Below are 18,815 nucleotides of genomic sequence, written 5' to 3' on the forward strand. Positions count from 1 at the left end.
GTTCCCCTGTTTGGGATTCATGTCCCCTTGTTTGGGATTCATGTTCCCCCTGTTTGGAATTCGTGTCCCCCTGTTTGGGATTCATGTTCCCCCCTGTTTGGGATTCACGTTCCCCTGTTTGGGATTCATGTTCCCCCCTGTTTGGGATTCATATTCTCCCTGTTTGGGATTCATGTTTCCCTGTTTGGGATTCGTGTCTCCCCTGTTTGGGATTCATATTCTCCCTGTTTGGGATTCATGTTCCCCTGTTTGGGATTCATGTTCCCCCTGTTTGGAATTCATTTTTCCCTATTTGGGATTCACGTTCCCCTGTTTGGGATTCGTGTCTCCCCTGTTTGGGATTCATCTTCCCCCTGTTTGGGATTCATTTTTCCCTGTTTGGGATTCATGCCTCCCCCCTGTTTGGGAGAGAGAAGAAAGAAACAAAGAAAGAGATAGAGACAAAAGGGAAAAAGAGAGTGAGTTCGAACTTCATAAAATGGCCATGAAACATGAAAATCAGTTAAAATTGGCAGACGCAAAGGGAAACATACAGTTGGATAAGATTGATGAGGATAGTGAGACAGAGCGTCATAGTGGAAGACGTGGTGGGGATCTATTTAAATATGTCCAAGCATTGCCAAGGTTTGGCGAGAAGGACGTAGAAGCCTTTTTCATTTCATTTGAGAAGGTAGCTAAACAAATGAAATGGCCACAGGACATGTGAGTATTACTGATTCAAACAAAGCTGGTAGGTAGAGCTAGTGAAGTGTTTGCATCACTACCGGAGGAGGTATCTGGAACGTATGAGGAGGAGAAAAAATCCATTTTAGATGCAGTTGAGCTAGTGCCTGAAGCTTACAGACAAAGGTTTAGAAATTTAAGGAAATAATTTGGTCAAGCATACATGGAATTTGAAAGGCTCAAACAGAGTAATTTTGATAGGTGGATAAGGGCTTTGAAAATAGACCAAACGTATGAAGTTCTCAGAGAAATTATACTTTTGGAGGGGTTTAAAAATTCAATTCCTGATATAGTGAGAACTCATGTGGAAGAGCAGAGGGTTAAAACTGCGAGACTAGCAGCAGAAATGGCAGATGATTATGAATTAGTTCATAAATAAAAGCTTGGTTTCCAACATCAGTTTCAGCCGGTGAGGGATAGGAACTGGGGACATGAGAAATACTCAAGTGGTAAAGGTAAAGGTGATCTGATGGGAGATAATAAAGAGAGTGTACCTCAGATTAAAAAAGAAATCCAGGAGGGTGGAAGAGAAATGAAAAGTTTCAAATGTTTTCACTGTAATAAACTAGGCCATGTAAAGTCACAGTGTTGGTGCTTGAAGAAAAGCACTGGGAAGGCTGATGTGGTAAAACAGGATAAGACAGTGAGGTTTGTTAGAGTGGTAAAGGAAAGCCCAAGGGAAGCGAAGGAGGTGCAAACGATTGTACAGCGTGATCAAGAGGTGATTGATAAGAAGGTGCCAGATGTCTTTAAAGAATTTACTTGTGTGGGTAAAGTTTACTCATGTGTATCAGGAGGAGCAGGTAAAGAAGTCACAATTTTAAGAGATACAGGGGCTAGTCAATCTTTAATGGTAAGAGATGAGGAGTTATGTAGTTTGGGAAGAATGTTGCCAGAAAAGGTGGTGATATGTGGAATTCATGGCGAGAGGAGTAGCGTTCCATTATATAAGGTAAGGTTGGAAAGTCCAGTGAAGAGTGGTGAAGTGGTAGTAGGAGTAATAGATAAACTATCCTGTCCAGGAATACAGGCGGATGAAAAGTGGGCAGAAGTTCATCAAGTAGTATTGCAGGTAGGGTATAGAAAGGAGGTGTTGCGAGTGGCACATGAGGTACCAGTGGGAGGTCATTTAGGGATAAGGAAAACTCAAGATAAAATCCAGAAACATTTTTAATGGCCTGGACTACATAAAGATGTAGTTAAATTATTGTCAAGATTATCCAGAAGATTGGGATAAAGGAATCCCATTCGTATTGTTTGCAATTAGGGATGCACCTAATGAGTCTACCAAATTTTGTCCTTTTGAACTAATTTTTGGTCATGAGGTAAGAGGACCACTTAAATTGTTCAAGGAAAAATTGGTGGGTGAGAAATCGGAAATTACACTGTTGGATTACGTGTCAAATTTTAGGGAACAATTAAATAGAGCAGGTGAATTGGCTCGACAACATTTGAAAGTTGCACAAAATGTGATGAAACGGGTAGCAGACAAAAAATCCAAAGTTCGTAGTTTTGCCAGTGGGGATAAAGTTTTAGTGTTGTTACCAGTGGTAGGTGAACCTTTAAAAGCTAGGTTTTGTGGACCGTATCAGATTGAAAGGAAATTAAGTGAGGTGAATTATGTGGTAAAAACACCAGATAGAAGGAAGACTCACCGAGTGTGTCATGTGAATATGCTTAAAAGGTACTTTGAAAGGGAAGGAGAGAAAAAGGAGGTTTTAATGATTCTAACTCAAAGTGACAAACCAAATCCAGATGACTGTGAATTTGACACACCTCAAATTACATTGGAAAATGAGGATGTTCTTAAAAATTGGGATGAATTGTTAAGTTACCTTCCAGAGGAAAAACAAACTGATCTGAAAGAGTTATTGATATCACATGGGCAAGTTGGTAGAGATAAATTGGGAAGTACTAAAATGGCTATACATGATATAGATGTGGGAAATGCTGTTCCTATCAAACAACATCCATATAGACTTAATCCTTTAAAATTGGCATAGGTTAACAGAGAGATTGAGAGTATGTTGAAGATTGGCATAATTGAAGTAGGTTGCAGCCAATGGAGCTCAGTCATAGTGATGGTACCTAAACCAGACGGTACCCAACGGTTGTGTGTGGACTATCAAAAGGTTAATGCAGTCACAAGAACGGACTCTTATCCTGTCCCACCATTGAAGGACTGCATTGAGAAAGTGGGACAATCTGCTTTTATTTCCAACTTCCAGACATGGAAAGAGCATTTAAAACATCGTATGGAGTTCTTAGATCGACTTCAGGAGGCGGGTTTGGTGATGAACCTAGCCGAAAGTGAATTTGGAGAAACCCGAATCACTTTCCTTGTGGAGTTTCTGATACCCTCAAGGTGAAGGGAAATAATGCGATTTCTTAACATGAATGAATTTGACCGAACCTTTGTGCAAACGTTTTGTGACGTGATTGCTCCACTGATGGACTTGCTAAAGAAACATAAAAAATTTCAATGGACAGCGGTCTTTCAACAGGCATTTGACTGCCTGAAAGCTGTGATCACCAATGCTCCTGTATTGGAGAATTGCAAGGGACTCTGTGGTCAGATTGAACTAAATTATCTGATTCTAAAGAGAAATGCCGAGGAGTAGAGGAATGGATGGATCGTGCAGAGACTTTGTTCAAAGAGACTGTCAATAGAGAAGGATTTCAGTTGGAGGAAGGAGAACAAAGAAAAATGGATTATATTATTATACCTGTTTGCATGTGTGTTTTTTTTAAAAACGAAAAGGTATATTTACTGTGTACATTTCTTAGTGGATGGTGCAAAAGTGAAAAATGAAACCATCTTGAAGTTGATGGTTTATTTTTTTTTCTTGGGGGGAGGTGTCATGTGAGAGTACCTTTAAGACGTGGATGTTTAAGCAATGTACCTTTAAGAAAACAGTGATGTCAGAGAGTGGGTGGGGCTGAGTTCAGGTCAGCCATTTTGCAGTTTAGTTTTGCAGTTTGGAAAAGCAGCTTGTGTGTGTCTGTGTGTTTCCAGAGAGCTGCAGTTTTGCAGTTTGAAAAGGGCTTGGGGTGTCTGTGTGTGCAGTGAGCTGGGTCTCTGCCATGAAAGACTATCTCTGGATCATTTGGGTGATTTAAACTCGTAATAGTAAAGCCTTTAACCTGATGTGATTTTGTTTAAAGGTGTTAAGCCTCTTGGAAGTTTGAAGGAACATTTTAAGGAATTATTTACTGTTGCAATATTTTCTGAATTATCTTTGAAGTAAGGGGTGTTAAGAGATCCAATGTTTATTTAAGATGTTAAGTTGAGTTCATGGAATAAACATTGTTTTGTGTTTAAAAACCCACGTGTCCATAATTGTAATCCCACACCTAGGGAACAAGCCGTGTGCTAGGAAAAGCAACAAATCCATTAAAGGGAGAGGTTGGTTGAACTCCATGATACATTTTGGGGTTCTGAAAACGCCTCGCCCATAACAATGTTTAAAGGAACAGTTTGAAGGATTATTTTGTCTTTTGGGGTTATCTTTGAAGTAATGGGTGTTAAGATATTCAATGTTTGTTTTAAAAGGGTTAACTTGAGTTCATAGAATAAACATTGTTTTGTTTTAAAAACCAATTCTCCATTTCTGCTGTATCACACCTGGAGAGTACGCCAGTGCTTCCTACGCCACAATCTATTAACAGTTGTGGGTCGGCTGAACTCCATGAAACACTTTGGGGTACTGTAAACCCGGACCCATAACAGATTCATTTTTCCCCTGTTTGGGATTCAAGTCCCCCCTGTTTGGATTCATGTTCCCCTGTTTGGGATTCATGTCCCCCCTGTTTGGATTCATCTTCCCCGTTTGGGATTCATGTCCCCCCTGTTTGGATTCATCTTCCCCGTTTGGGATTCATGTCCCCCCTGTTTGGATTCATGTCCCGGTGGTTGGGGGTCTATCAGCCAGCAGGTAGCTGGGGGATTGGTTTCCAGTTCAGACTGCAGGATGGTGTTTGCCCACTGCCATGTGTGGGAGCTGGCTGCTACCCGATGCGGGAGCTCCGCCCGCCCGGAGGTGGAGCGGGGAGCGGCGCTTCCGCCTTGGGCAGAGGGAGAGTGGGGCGCTGGGGGGGGGAGGGAGACAGGACGCGGAGAGCGGGGGCAGCGCCGGCTGCGGGATGTCGGAGGCCGAGTGCAAGCAGTGGATCCTGGACACCATCGAGTCGCTGCGGTGCCGGAAGGCTCGGCCGGACCTGGAGCGGATCTGCAAGATGGTGCAGCGGAGGCACGGGCTGGCCCCCAGCCGCACCCGGCGCCAGCTGGAGCGGCTGCTGCGCTCCCGCACCGTGCTGCGGGTCAGCTACAAGGGCTCGCACTCGTACCGCAACGCCGAGCGGGCGGCGCCGGCGGCGGGGGCAGCGGAGCGGGGGCAGCCCCAGCTCCACGCCGTGCTGACCCGAGCCCGCCTCAGGGGGGTCCGCGAACAGCAGGTGGACCCGGCCGGCGGCAGGAGGCAGCGGCCGGCGGAGCGGAGCCGCACCGGGAGCAGGAGGAGGATCCCCGATCCCGGAGCCGGCACTGAGCGCAAGGCGAGTGACAGCTAGTTAGTGAGGGTGTGTCTGGTTAGTGAGGGAGTGAGAGCTGGTTAGTGAGGGAGTGACAGCTAGTTAGTGAGGGAGTGTCTGGTTAGTGAGGGAGTGAGAGCTGGTTAGTGAAGGAGTGTCTGGTTAGTGAGGGAGTGACAGCTAGTTAGTGAGGGAGTGTCTGGTTAGTGAGAGAGTGACAGCTGGTTAGTGAGGGAGTGACTGGTTAGTGAGGGAGTGACTGGTTAGTGAGGGAGTGAGAGCTGGTTAGTGAGGGAGTGTGGTTAGTGAGGGAGTGAGAGCTGGTTAGTGAGGGAGTGTCTGGTTAGTGAGGGAGTGAGAGCTGGTTAGTGAGGGAGTGACTGGTTAGTGAGGGAGTGACAGCTAGTTAGTGAGGGAGTGTCTGGTTAGTGAGAGAGTGACAGCTGGTTAGTGAGGGAGTGACTGGTTAGTGAGGGAGTGACAGCTAGTTAGTGAGGGAGTGTCTGGTTAGTGAGGGAGTGACAGCTGGTTAGTGAGGGAGTGTCTGGCTAGTGAGGGAGAGAGAGCCGGTTAGTGAGGGAGTGACTGGTTAGTGAGGGAGTGACAGCTAGTTAGTGAGGGAGTGTCTGGTTAGTGAGGGAGTGACAGCTGGTTAGTGAGGGATTGACTGGTTAGTGAGGGAGTGACAGCTAGTTAGTGAGTGAGTGTCTGGTTTGTGAGGGAGAGAGCTGGTTAGTGAGGGAGTGACTGGTTAGTGAAGGAGTGACAGCCGGTTAGTGAGGGAGTGACTGGTTAGTAAGGGAGTGTCTGGTTAGTGAGGAAGTGACAGCTAGTTAGTGGGGGAGTGACTGGTTAATGAGGGAGTGACAGCTGGTTTGTGAGGGAGTGACTGGTTAGTGAGGGGGTGACAGCTGGTTAGTGAGGGAGTGACTGGTTAGTGAGGGAGTGGCAGCTAGTTGGTGAGGGAGTGACAAGTTAGTGAGGGAGTGACAGCTGGTTAGTGAGGGAGTGACAGCTGGTTAGTGAGGGAGTGACAGCTGGTTAGTGAGGGAGTGACTGGTTAGTGAGGGTGTGACAGCTGGTTAGTGAGGGAGTGACAGCAGTGTTGGTGAGGGAGTGACTGGTTAGTGAGGGGCTGACAGCTGCTGAGTGAGGGAGTGTCTGGTTACTGAGGGAGTGACAGCTAGTTAATGAGGGAGTGACTGGTTAGTGAGGGAGTGACAGCTGGTTAGTGAGGGAGTGACTGGTTAGTGAGGGAGTGACAGCTGGTTAGTGAGGGAGTGACTGGTTAGTGAGGGGTGACAGCTGGTTAGTGAGTGAGTGTCTGGTTAGTGAGGGAGTGACAGCTGGTTAGTGAGGGAGTGACTGGTTAGTGAGGGGTGACAGCAGGCTAGTGAGGGAGTGACAGCTAGTTAGTGAGGGAGTGACTGGTTAGTGAGGGAGTGAATGGCTCGTGAAGGAGTGACAGCTAGTTAGTGAGGGAGTGTCTGGTTAGTGAGGGAGTGTCTGGTTAGTGAGGGAGTGACAGCTGGTTAGTGAGGGAGTGACTGGTTAGTGAGGGAGTGTCATGTTAGTGAGGGAGTGACAGCTGGTTAGTGAGGGAGTGACTGGTTAGTGAGGTAGTGACTGGTTAGTGAGGGGGTGACAGCAGTTTAGTGAGGGAGTGACTGGTTAGTGAGGGAGTGACTGGCTCGTGAGGGAGTGACAGCTAGTTAGTGAGGGAGTGTCTGGTTAGTGAGGGAGTGACTAGTTAGTGAGGGAGTGACAGCTGGTTAGTGAGGGAGTGACAGCTGGTTAGTGAGGGAGTGACTGGTTAGTGAGGGAGTGACAGCTGGTTAGTGAGGGAGTGACTTGTTAGTGAGGGAGTGACAGCCGGTTAGTGAGGGAATGACAGCTAGTTAGTGAGGGAATGACTGGTTAGTGAGGGATTGACTGGTTAGTGAGGGGGTGACAGCTGGTTAGTGAGGGAGTGACTGGTTAGTGAGGGGGTGACAGCTGGTTAGTGAGGGAGTGTCTGGTTAGTGAGGGAGTGACAGCTAGTTAGTGAGGGAGTGGCAGCTAGTTAGTGAGGGAATGACTGGTTAGTGAGGGAGTGACAGCTGGTTAGTGAGGGAGTGACTGGTTAGTGAGGGGGAGACAGCTGGTTAGTGAGGGAGTGATTGGTTAGTGAGGGGGTGACAGCTGGTTAGTGAGGGAGTGACAGCTGTTTAGTGAGGGAGTGTCTGGTTAGTGAGGGAGTGACAGCTGGTTAGTGAGGGAGTGACTTGTTAGTGAGGGAGTGACTAGTTAGTGAGGGGTGACAGCAGGCTAATGAGGGAGTGACAGCTAGTTAGTGAGGGAGTGACTGGTTAGTGAGGGAGTGACAGCTAGTTAGTGAGGGAGTGACTGGTTAGTGAGGGAGTGACCGCTAGTTAGCGAGGGAGTGACTTGTTAGTGAGGGAATGACAGCCGGTTAGTGAGGGAATGACAGCTAGTTAGTGAGGGAGTGACAGCTAGTTAATGAGGGAATGACTGGTTAGTGAGGGAGTGACAGCTGGTTAGTGAGTGAGTGACTGGTTAGTGACTGAGTGACTGGTTAGTGAGGGGGAGACAGCTGGTTAGTGAGGGAGTGACTGGTTAGTGAGGGGGTGACAGCTGGTTAGTGAGGGAGTGTCTGGTTAGAGAGGGAGTGACAGCTAGTTAGTGAGGGAGTGACAGCTAGTTAATGAGGGAATGACTGGTTAGTGAGGGAGTGACAGCTGGTTAGTGAGTGAGTGACTGGTTAGTGACTGAGTGACTGGTTAGTGAGGGGGAGACAGCTGGTTAGTGAGGGAGTGATTGGTTAGTGAGGGGGTGACAGCTGGTTGGTGAGGGAGTGACAGTTGTTTAGTGAGGGAGTGTCTGGTTAGTGAGGGAGTGACAGCTGGTTAGTGAGGGAGTGACTGGTTAGTGAGGGAGTGACTAGTTAGTGAGGGGTGACAGCAGGCTAGTGAGGGAGTGACAGCTAGTTAGTGAGGGAGTGACTGGTTAGTGAGGGTGTGACAGCTAGTTAGTGAGGGAGTGACTGGTTAGTGAGGGAGTGACTGCTAGTTAGTGAGGGAGAGACTTGTTAGTGAGGGAGTGACAGCTGGTTAGTGAGGGAGTGACTGGTTAGTAAGGGAATGACTGGCTAGTGAGGGGGTGACAGCTGGTTAGTTAGGGAGTGACTGGTTAGTGAGGGAGTGACAGCTGGATAGTGATGGAGTGATTGGTTAGTGAGGGAGTGTCTGGTTAGTGAGGGATTGACAGCTAGTTAGTGGGGGAGTGTCTGGTTAGTGAGGATGTGACAGTAGGTTAGTGAGGGAGTGACTGGTTATTGAGGGAGTGACTGGCTAGTGAGGGAGTGACAGCTAGTTAGTGAGGGAGTGTCTGGTTAGTGAGGGAGTGACTAGTTAGTGAGGGACTGACTGGTTAGTGAGGGAGAGACAGCTGGTTAGTGAGGGATTGTCTGGTTAGTGAGGGAGTGACTGGTTAGTGAGGGAGTGACTGGTTAGTGAGGTGTGACTGGTTAGTGAGGGAGTGACCGCTAGTTAGTGAGGGAGAGACTTGTTAGTGAGGGAGTGACAGCTGGTTAGTGAGGGAGTGACTGGTTAGTAAGGGAGTGACTGGCTAGTGAGGGGGTGACAGCTGGTTAGTGAGGGAGTGACAGCTGGTTAGTGAGGGAGTGACTAGTTAGTGAGGGAGTGAGAGCTGGTTAGTGAGGGAGTGTCTGGTTAGTGAGGGAGTGACAGCTAGTTAGTGGGGGAGTGACAGGTTAGTGAGGGAGTGAGAGCTGGTTAGTGAAGGAATGACTGGTTAGTGAGGGAGTGTCTGGTTAGTGAGGGAGTGACAGCTAGTTAGTGGGGGAGTGACTGGTTAGTGAGGGAGTGACAGCTGGTTAGTGAGGGAGTGACTGGTTAATGAGGGGGTGACAGCTGGTTTGTGAGAGAGTGACTGGTTAGTGAGGGGGTGACAGCTGGTTAGTGAGGGAGTGACTGGTTAGTGAGGGAGTGACTTGTTAATGAGAGTGACAGCTGGTTACTGAGGGAGTGACAGCTGGTTAGTGTGGGAGTTACAGCCGGTTAGTGAGGGAATGACAGCTAGTTAGTGAGGGAGTGACTGGTTAGTGAGAGAGTGTCTGTTTAGTGAGAGTGACAGCCGGTTAGTGAGGGAGTGACAGTTAGTGAGGGAGTGACTGGCTAATGAGGGAGTGACAGTTGGTTAGTGAGGGAGTGCCTGGGTAGTGCGGGATTGACTGGTTAGTGAGGGAGTGACTGGTTAGTGAGGGAGTGACAGCCAGTTAGTGAGGGAGTGACAGTTAGTTAGTGAGGGAGTGACTGGCTAGTGAGGGAGTGACAGTTGGTTAGTGAGGGAGTGCCTGGGTAGTGCAGGATTGACTGGTTAGTGAGGGAGTGACTGGTTAGTGAGGGAGTGACAGCCGGTTAGTGAGGGAGTGGCAGTTAGTTAGTGAGGGAGTGACTGGCTAGTGAGGGAGTGACAGCTGGTTAGTGAGGGAGTGCCTGGGTAGTGAGGGATTGACTGGTTAGTGAGGGAGTGACTGGCTAATGAGGGAGTGACTGGTTAGTGATGGAGTGACTGGTTTGTGAGGGAGTAGCTGGTTAGTGAGGGAGTGTCAGCTGGTTGGTGAGGGAATAACAGCTAGTTAGTGAGGGAGTGACTGGTTAGTGAGGGAGTGACAGCTGGTTAGTGAGGAAGTGACTGGCTAGTGAGGGAATGACAGCTGGTTAGTGAGGGAGTGACTGGTTAGTGAGGGAATGTCTGGTTTGAGGGAGTGACTCGTTAGTAAGGGAGTGACATTTGGTTAGTGAGGGATTGACAGCTGGTTAGTGAGGGAGTGACTGGTTAGTGAAAGTGACAGCTAGTTTGTGAGGGATTGATTGGTTAGTGACGGTGTGACAGCTGGTTAGTGAGGGAGTGACTGGGTAGTGAGGGAGTGACTTGTTAATGAGAGTGACAGCTGGTTAGTGAGGGAGTGACAGCTGGTTAGTGTGGGAGTGACTGGCTAGTGAGGGAGTGACAGCTGGTGAGTGAGGGAGTGACTGGGTAGTGATGGAGTGACTTGTTAATGAGAGTGACAACTGGTTAGTGAGGGAGTGGCAGCTGGTTAGTGTGGGAGTGACTGGTTAGTGAGGGAGTGACAGCTGGTTCGTGAGGGAATGTCTGGTTAGTGAGGGAATGTCTGGTTAATGAGTGAGTGAGTGATTGGTTAGCAAGGAAGTGACAGTTGGTTAGTGAGGGATTGACAGCTGGTTAGTGAGGGAGTGACTGGTTAGTGAAAGTGACAGCTAGTTTGTGAGGGATTGATTGGTTAGTGACGGTGTGACAGCTGGTTAGTGAGGGAGTGACTGGGTAGTGAGGGAGTGACAGCTAGTTAGGGAGGGAGTGACAGCTGGCTAGTGAAGGAGTGACAGGCTAGTGAGGGAGTGACAGCTGGTTAGTGAGGGAGTGACTGGTTAGTGAAGGAATGTCTGGTTAGAGAGGGGGTGACAGCTGGTTAGTGAAGTGACTGCTAGTTAGTGAGGGAGAGACTGGTTAGTGAGGGAGTGACAGCTGTTTAGTGAGGGAGTGACTGGTTAGTAAGGGAGTGACTGGCTAGTGAGGGAGTGACAGCTAGTTAGTGAGGGAGTGACTGGTTAGTGAGGGAGTGACAGCTGTTTAGTGAGGGAGTGACTGGTTAGTAAGGGTGTGACTGGTTTGTGAGGGAGTGACTGGCTAGGGCGGGAGTGACAGCTAGTTAATGAGGGAGTGACTGGTTAGTGAGAGAGTGACTGCTAGTTAGTGAAGGAGTGGCTGGTTAGTTAGGGAGATGCAGCTAGTTAGCGAGGGAGTGACTGCTAGTTAGTGAGGGAGTGGCTGCTAGTTATTGAATAAGTGACTGGTTAGTTAGGGTGTGGCAGCTAGATAGTGAGGGAGTGTCAGCTCGTTAGTGAATGAGTGACTCGATAGTTAAGGAATGACAGCTAGTTAGTGAAGGAGCATCTGGTTAGTGAGGGAGTGACTGGCTAGTGAGGGAGTGACAGCTAGTTAGTGAGGGAGTGACTGGTTAGTGAGAGAGCGACTGGTTAGTGATGGGGTGACTGGTTAGTCAAAGAGTGACTGGTTAGTGAGGGAGTGACAGCTAGTTAGTGAGGGTGTGACATGTTAGTGAGGGTGTGACAGCTAGTTAGTGAGGGAATGGCTCATTAGTGAGGGAGTGACAGCTAGTTAGTGAGGGAGTGACTGGTTAGTGAGGGAGTGACAGCTAGTTAGTGAGGGAGTGACTGGTTAGTGATAGCTGGTTAGTGAGGGAGTGACTACTGATTACTGAGGGAGTCAGACTTCTTGGAGGGGGAGTTAGTGCAGTAGTAATAACTGGTTAGTGAGTGAGTGACAGCTGGTCTGTGAGGAAGTAATACATGGTTAGTGAAGGAGTACAACTGATTAGTGAGGAAGCCACAGCTAGTTAAGTGATAGCTTGTTAGTGAGGGAGTGACCGCTAGTTAGTGTAGAAGCAATAAATGGTTACTGTGGGTCTCACAACCAGCTGGTCAAGGAATAATAACCAGTTAGTGAGGTAGTGACAGCAATCAGTCCAGGAATTAAAAAAACTAGTCAATGAGGGAGTAATAACTAGTTACTGTGGTGGGTGTTGGACTGTGTTCACTATTGGTTAGTATTGGAGTGGCATGTCCACTGGTTACGTTTGGACCGTCTCTAATGAAAATAAAATGAAAATCGCTTATTGTCACAAGTAGGCTTCAAATGAAGTTACTGTGAAAAGCCCCTAGTCGCCACATTCCGGCGCCTGTTCGGGGAGGCTGGTACGGGAATTGAACCCGCGCTGCTGGCCTTGTTCTGCATTACAAGCCAGCTGTTTAGCCCACTTTGGTAAACCAGCCCCTGTAGACTAGAAAGAACCTACACCGAAAAAGGTGCCTTTGCTAATCATAGCTGCTCAGCCTCACAGGCAACAATCGAGTCCCGACCATCTCAAGGAGAGGAAATTAATCAGAATTCCCACTCTTGACTGCGATCCCAGCACAAAGTATCTGTGCGGATAATGGGTGAGAGCAAGTCTCGGCTCGACTGTGATGCTTTCCATAGCTGAAAAGCAGCTCAGACTAATTTATAAAAGATTGGCGATGCCATCAACACACCATAGAGATTGGTTATGAAATTCTTTGATTAGACTGAGAGAGATCTAACTGCAGGCTATTGTCAAGACTGTGGACCTGCCCACTGGGTCGTTTCTGACTGTGCTTGCCTCGTAGTTAGTGCAGGACATTTCCTATTTTTTATAAATGTTTTATTGAAATTTTTTTCCCAAACAACAATTTTTCCCCTCTTACAAAGCAAACGCAACAATAACAATACAGAAATTTTAAACAATACACAAGTAACAAAAACCCCTTTATCTTTGACCTAAACTAAAAAAAACCCTCCCCCCCCACCCCCCCCCCCCCTCCCCCTGGGTTGCTGCTGCTGGTCATCTGTCTTCCCTCTAACGTTCCCCTAGGTAGTCGAGAAATGGCTGCCACCGCCTGGTGAACCCTTGAGCCGATCCTCTCAGGGCAAACTTTATCTGCTCCAGTTTAATGAACCCCGCCATATCATTTACCCAGGCCTCCAGTCCGGGGGGTTTCGCCTCCTTCCACATGAGTAGGATCCTGCGCCGGGCTACTAGGGACGCAAAGGCCACAGCGTCGGCCTCTTTCGCCTGTGCAGGACATTTCCTAACCAATGAAACTGTTGTCCAATTAATTTTGGTCTTGAAGTTGCTGTGAGACAGGAGTTAGTGTTGACCGTTTGTAATTAACTGTTATTGTGGAACCCTACCTAACTAACAATAGGTGTTGACTGTGGCTAATGATTGGTGTCAGATTGCATCTAACAGTTAATGACTCACCGTGGCCATGAATTAATGTTGATTGCGCCTAACTAATGGTTAGGGTCGATCTGTACCCCTGATGCTGCTGGGTTGTGCTCAGTTATATTTGGGTTAGTACTCTGTCTAACAATAGTTGTTATTAAACTGTGCTCACTAGCTTGTGTTGGTTTGTGTCCACTGTAGAATGTGCCTACCATTTCATATTGCCTGTGCCAACCGAATGGTTACTATAGGACACGTGGCAAGACATGAACATGGCAAGTCAATAAGATACAGAACTTTGGACATTGGATTCTTCCCGTACATGTCAGTTTCCGGATCATTCATGTGCTTTCCTGCTCAAATGCCCCCCCAGAGAAACACCCCTTTCCCCCCACCCCCTCCATCCTCTCTCCGCCCCCCCCCCCCCTACGAACGATCTCCCCCCCCCCCTCGGGTTGCTGTTGCTGCTGTCCGACCTTCATCTAACGCTCCGTGAGATGGTCTACTAGGAACGGTTGCCACTGCCTGTAGAACCCCTGCGCAGTCCCTCTCCAGGCAAACTTTATCCTCTCCAACTTGATAAACCCTGCCATATCATTTATCCAGGCCTCCACGCTGGATTGGGGGGGGGCTTCGCCTCCTTCCACATTAGCAAGATCCTTCGCCGGGCTACTAGGGACGCAAAGGCCAGAATGCCGGCCTCTTTCGCCTCCTGCACTCCCGGCTCGTCCACTACTCCAAATAGTGCTAGCCCCCAGCTTGGCTTGACCCGGACTTTAACCACCTTAGATACTGTTCCCGCAACTCCCCTCCAGAACCCCTCCAGTGCCGGGCATGACCAAAACATATGGACATGGTTCGCCGGACTTCCTGAGCACCTCCCACATCTGTCCTCTACCCCAAAGAACCTACTCAGCCTCGCTCCCGTCATATGCGCTCTATGAACCACCTTAAATTGTATCAGGCTAAGCCTGGCACACGAGGAAGAGGAATTAACCCTACTTAGGGCATCAGCCCATAGCCCCTCCTCAATCTCCTCCCCCAACTCCTCCTCCCATTTACCCTTCAGCTCCTCTACCAAAGCCTCCCCCTCTTCTTTCATCTCCTGGTATATCGCCGACACCTTGCCCTCTCTGACCCATACGCCCGAAATCACCCTGTCTTGAATCCCCTGTGCCGGGAGTAGCGGAAATTCCCTCACCTGCCGCCTCACAAACGCCCTCACTTGCATGTACCTGAAAGCGTTTCCCGGGGGTAGCCCAAACTTCTCCTCCAGCGCCCCTAAGCTCGCAAACGCCCCGTCAATGAACAGGTCCCCCATTCTTCTTATCCCTGCCCGATGCCAGCTCTGAAACCCCCCGTCCATCCTTCCTGGGACAAACCGATGGTTGTCTCTGATCGGGGACCACACCGAGGCTCCCGTCACACCCCTGTGCCTTCTCCACTGCCCCCAGATCTTTAACGTTGCCGCCACCACCTGGCTCGTGGTGTATCTTGTCGGCGAGAGTGGCAGCGGTGCCGTCACCAGCACCCCCAGGCTCATTCCTTTGCAGGACGCCATCTCCAACCTCTTCCACGCCGCCCCCTCTCCCTCCATCACCCACTTACGGATCATTGCCACGTTGGCTGCCCAATAGCAACCACCCAAATTCGGCAACGCCAACCCTCCTCTATCTCTGCTACGCTCCAAGAACCCCCTCCTTACCCACGTGGTCTTGCTCGCCCACACAAATCCCATAATGCTCCTGCTTACCCTCTTAAAGAAGGCCTTAGTGATCACAATTGGGAGGCATTGGAATACAAAAAGAAACCTCGGGAGGACCACCATTTTAATCGACTGTACCCTACCCGCCAGCGAGAGTGGCAACATGTCCCACCTTTTAAAATCCTCCTCCATCTGCTCTACCAGCTGCGTCAAATTAAGTTTGTGCAGTGCCCCCCAGCTCCCAGCTACCTGAATCCCCAAGAATCGAAAGCTCCTTTCCGCCCTCCTCAACGGTAGGTCGTCTATCCCTCTTCCCTGGTCCCCCGGATGGATCACAAAGAGCTCACTCTTTCCCACATTGAGCTTATAGCCCGAAAAGTCTCCAAACTCCCGTAGGATCTGCATTACCTCCACCATCCCCTCCACTGGATCCGTCACATACAGCAACAGGTCGTCTGCGTACAGCGACACTCGATGTTCCTCGAACCACCCCCTTCCATTTCCCCGACTCCCTTAACGCCATGGCCAAAGGTTCAATTGCTAATGCGAACAGCAGAGGGGACAGGGGGCACCCCTGCCTCATCCCTCGATACAGCTGGAAATACTCCGACCTCCGCCGGTTCGTGACCACACTCGCCACCGGGGCTCTATACAGGAGCTTAACCCAACTGATAAACCCTCCCCCGAACCCAAACCTCCTCAACGCTTCCCAGAGATACTCCCACTCTACCCGATCAAAGGCCTTCTCCGCGTCCATGGCTGTCACTATCTCCGCTTCTCCCTCCACCGATGGCATCATTATCACATTTAGGAGCCTTCGCACATTAGTATTTAACTGCCTACCCTTTACGAATCCCGTCTGGTCCTCGTGAATCACCCCCGGGACACAGTCCTCAATCCTCATTGCCAGCAACTTAGCATCTACATTAAGGAGCGAGATCGGTCCATACGGCCCACGTTGCAGTGGGTCCTTATCCCGCTTCAAGATCAAAGAGATCGTCGCCTCCGACATTGTCGGGGGCAGGGTCCCCCCTCCCTTGCTTCATTGAAGGTCCTTACCAGCAACGGGACTAACAGGTCCACATACTTCCTATAAAACTCCACCGGGAACCCATCCGGCCCCGGGGCCTTCCCTGCCTGCATGCTCTCCAGTCCTTTAACCAGCTCCTCCACCCCAATTGGCGCCCCCAAACCAGCCACCTCCTGCTCCTCCACCCTTGGGAACCTCAATTGGTCCAAGAATCGCCGCATCCCCTCTTTTCCCCCTGGGGGCTGGGACCTATACGGCTCCTCGTAAAAGGCCCTAAAAGCCTCATTCACTTTCCCCGCACTCCGCACCATAGTTCCCCTGCCATCTTTGACTCCGCCTATTTCCCTCGCTGCCATCCTCTTACGGAGCTGATGTGCCAGCATCCGGCTCGCCTTCTCCCCATATTCATATATCGCCCCCTGTGCCTTCCTCCACTGTGCCTCTGCCTTCCCTGTGGTCAACAGGTCAAACTCCGTCTGGAACTTCGTCTCTCCCTGAGTAGTCCCTCATCAGGAGCCTCTGCATAGCTCCTGTCCACCCTTAAAATCTCCCCCACTAACCTCTCCCTTTCCCTGCCCTCTCTCTTCACCCTATAAACCCTGATGGAGATTAACTCTCCCCTGACCATCGCCTTCAGCGCCTCCCATACTACCCCCACCTGCACCTCCCCGTTGTCGTTGGCCTCCAAATACCTTGCAATACACCCCCGCACCCTCCCTCGTCTGCCAGCAGTCCCACATCCAACCTCCACAGCGGACGTTGGTCCCTCTCCTCCCCCAGCTCTAGCTCCACCCAATGCGGGGCAATGTCTGAAATGGCTATGGCCGAATACTCCGTTCCCTCCACTTTCGGGATCAATGCCCTGCCCAGAACAAAAAAATCTATCCAGGAGTAGGCCTTATGTACATGGGAGAAAAAAGAAATTTCTCTGGCCAAAGGCCTGGCAAATCTCCACTCCCCCCATCTGGCCCATAAACCCCCTAAGCACCTTGGCCGCAGCCGGCCTCTTCCCCGTCCTAGATCTGGAGCGATCTAATGCTGGGTCCAGCACCGTGTTAAAATCCCCACCCATTATCAAACTCCCTACCTCCAGGTCCGGAATACGCCCCAACATCCGTTTCATGAATCCAGCATCGTCCCAGTTCGGGGCATATACATTCCCCAGTACCACCTCTGTCCCCGGCAACCTACCACTCACCATCACGTATCGGCCTCCTTTGTCCGCTACTATGTTCTTGGCCTCAAACGACACCCGCTTTCCCACCAGTATTGCCACCCCTCTATTCTTCGCATCCAGCCCCGAATGGAACGCCTGTCCCACCCATCCCTTCCTTAACCTGACCTGGTCTGCCACCTTCAGATGTGTCTCCTGAAGCATGACCACGTCGACCACTAGCCATCTCCTATCTTAGGCCAGTCCCGTGCTCACGCCTCCCGCACCCTCCAGTCCCCCGCCCCGACCACCTCTTCCCTTTTCAGTTCCCCCTCGGACAGTGCAGCAGCAACCCTAGAATCCCCCCCCCCCCCCCCCCCCCCCCGGCTAGATCCACATCTAGCTCTTTTGCTCCCCCCATATTCCGTGAGTCAGCTGACTTCTGCTGACCCTGGCTTCCCCCGCCTTCCCATTGATCTCCCCGTGTGGGAGTCTCTCCTCCTCCTTGCCTTCCTCCATCCCCCCCCCTTTTGGCGCAGGAAAAAGCCCGCGCTTTCCTGAACCAGCCCCGCCCCCTGTGGCGCAGCTCCTGTTGCAGCCATTATCCCAGCTCCATCATCCCCGAGTCTCACCTCCCTCCAGCACTGACGCCCACATTCCCCATCATCATCATTTTGTCTACAGAAAAGAAAAAAGGGAATTTTAGGAATTTTAACCAGAACTCTCCCCACATCCCCATCCATCATCCCACCCATGAATTATTCTTTACCCATATTTACAACCCCATATACAACCAACATCTCCCCCCACAACCACATCCCCTCAGTTCGAGTCCAGTTTTTCCGCCTGAATAAAGGTCCAAGCCTCTTCTGGCGTTTCAAAATAATGGTGTCGGTCCTGATAAGTGACCCACAGTCGCGCAGGCTGCAGCATGCCGAACCTGACTCTTTTATTATGCAGCACCGCCTTGGCCCGGTTGAAGCCAGCTCTCCTCCCTGCCACCTCCGCGCTCCAATCCTGGTAAACTCGGATCACCGCGTTCTCCCATCTACTGCTCCGCACCTTCTTGGCCCATCTCAGCACACTTTCTTTGTCAGCGAAGCGATGGAACCTTGCCACTATCGCCCTTGGCGGCTCATCAGCCTTGGGTCTCCTCGCCAGGACCCGGTGAGCCCCTTCCAGCTCCAGGGGGGTCGGAGAGGCCTCCGCTCCCATCAGCGAATGGAGCATCGTACTCGCGTACGCCCCAGCATCAGCCCCCTCCACTCCTTCGGGAAGACCCAGAATCCGGAGGTTCTTCCTCCTCGACCTGTTCTCCAGGACCTCAATTCTCTCGGCCCACCTCCTGTGCACCGCCTCGTGCGCCTCCACTTTTACCGCCAGGCCCAGGATCTCGTCCTTGTTGGTATTCACTTTATCATTCACCTCACGAAGCTCCACCGCCTGGGTCTCCTTCAGCCCCTCAATCGCCAACAGCATTTGCGCCATACCTCCTTTTTCAGCTCCTCCACACATCGCTTAAGGAACTCCTGCTGGTCTGGCCCCCACGCTGCTCGCTCTTCGCCCTCCGCCATCTTGCTTTTTCCCCCTCGTTTTTGTCGCTGCTCCAAGGCCTCTTATCTCGCCGCTCCACCGCTGATCTCGGACATATATCGTAAGGGGGGACCTTACTGCACCTTCCCACACGGGATCAATTCAAAAATGTTCCGTTGGGGCTCCTCTGGAGAGCCCGAAAGTCTGTTGTCGCGGGAGCTGCCGAAAGGTGCGGCTTAGCTCCGCATCGCCGCGACCGGAAGTCGGGATGTGT

General features: G+C 50.5%; 1 protein-coding gene across 2 annotated transcripts in view; it reads left to right on the forward strand.

The window, feature by feature from the left end:
* Nucleotides 1-4,830: 4,830 nt before the first annotated feature.
* The window catches only part of LOC140403328 (sterile alpha motif domain-containing protein 1-like), a 103,490-nt gene continuing 89,505 nt past the window's right edge, over nt 4,831-18,815 (forward strand). For both annotated transcript variants that reach the window (XM_072491199.1, XM_072491200.1), the window contains exon 1: nt 4,831-5,277. In XM_072491199.1, coding sequence (XP_072347300.1) covers nt 4,867-5,277 — 411 coding nt within the window. In that variant the 5' untranslated portion in view covers nt 4,831-4,866. The remainder of the gene's footprint in view (nt 5,278-18,815) is intronic.

This window comes from Scyliorhinus torazame, chromosome 27 (assembly GCF_047496885.1).
Source record: "Scyliorhinus torazame isolate Kashiwa2021f chromosome 27, sScyTor2.1, whole genome shotgun sequence".
Classification (NCBI taxonomy): domain Eukaryota; kingdom Metazoa; phylum Chordata; class Chondrichthyes; order Carcharhiniformes; family Scyliorhinidae; genus Scyliorhinus; species Scyliorhinus torazame.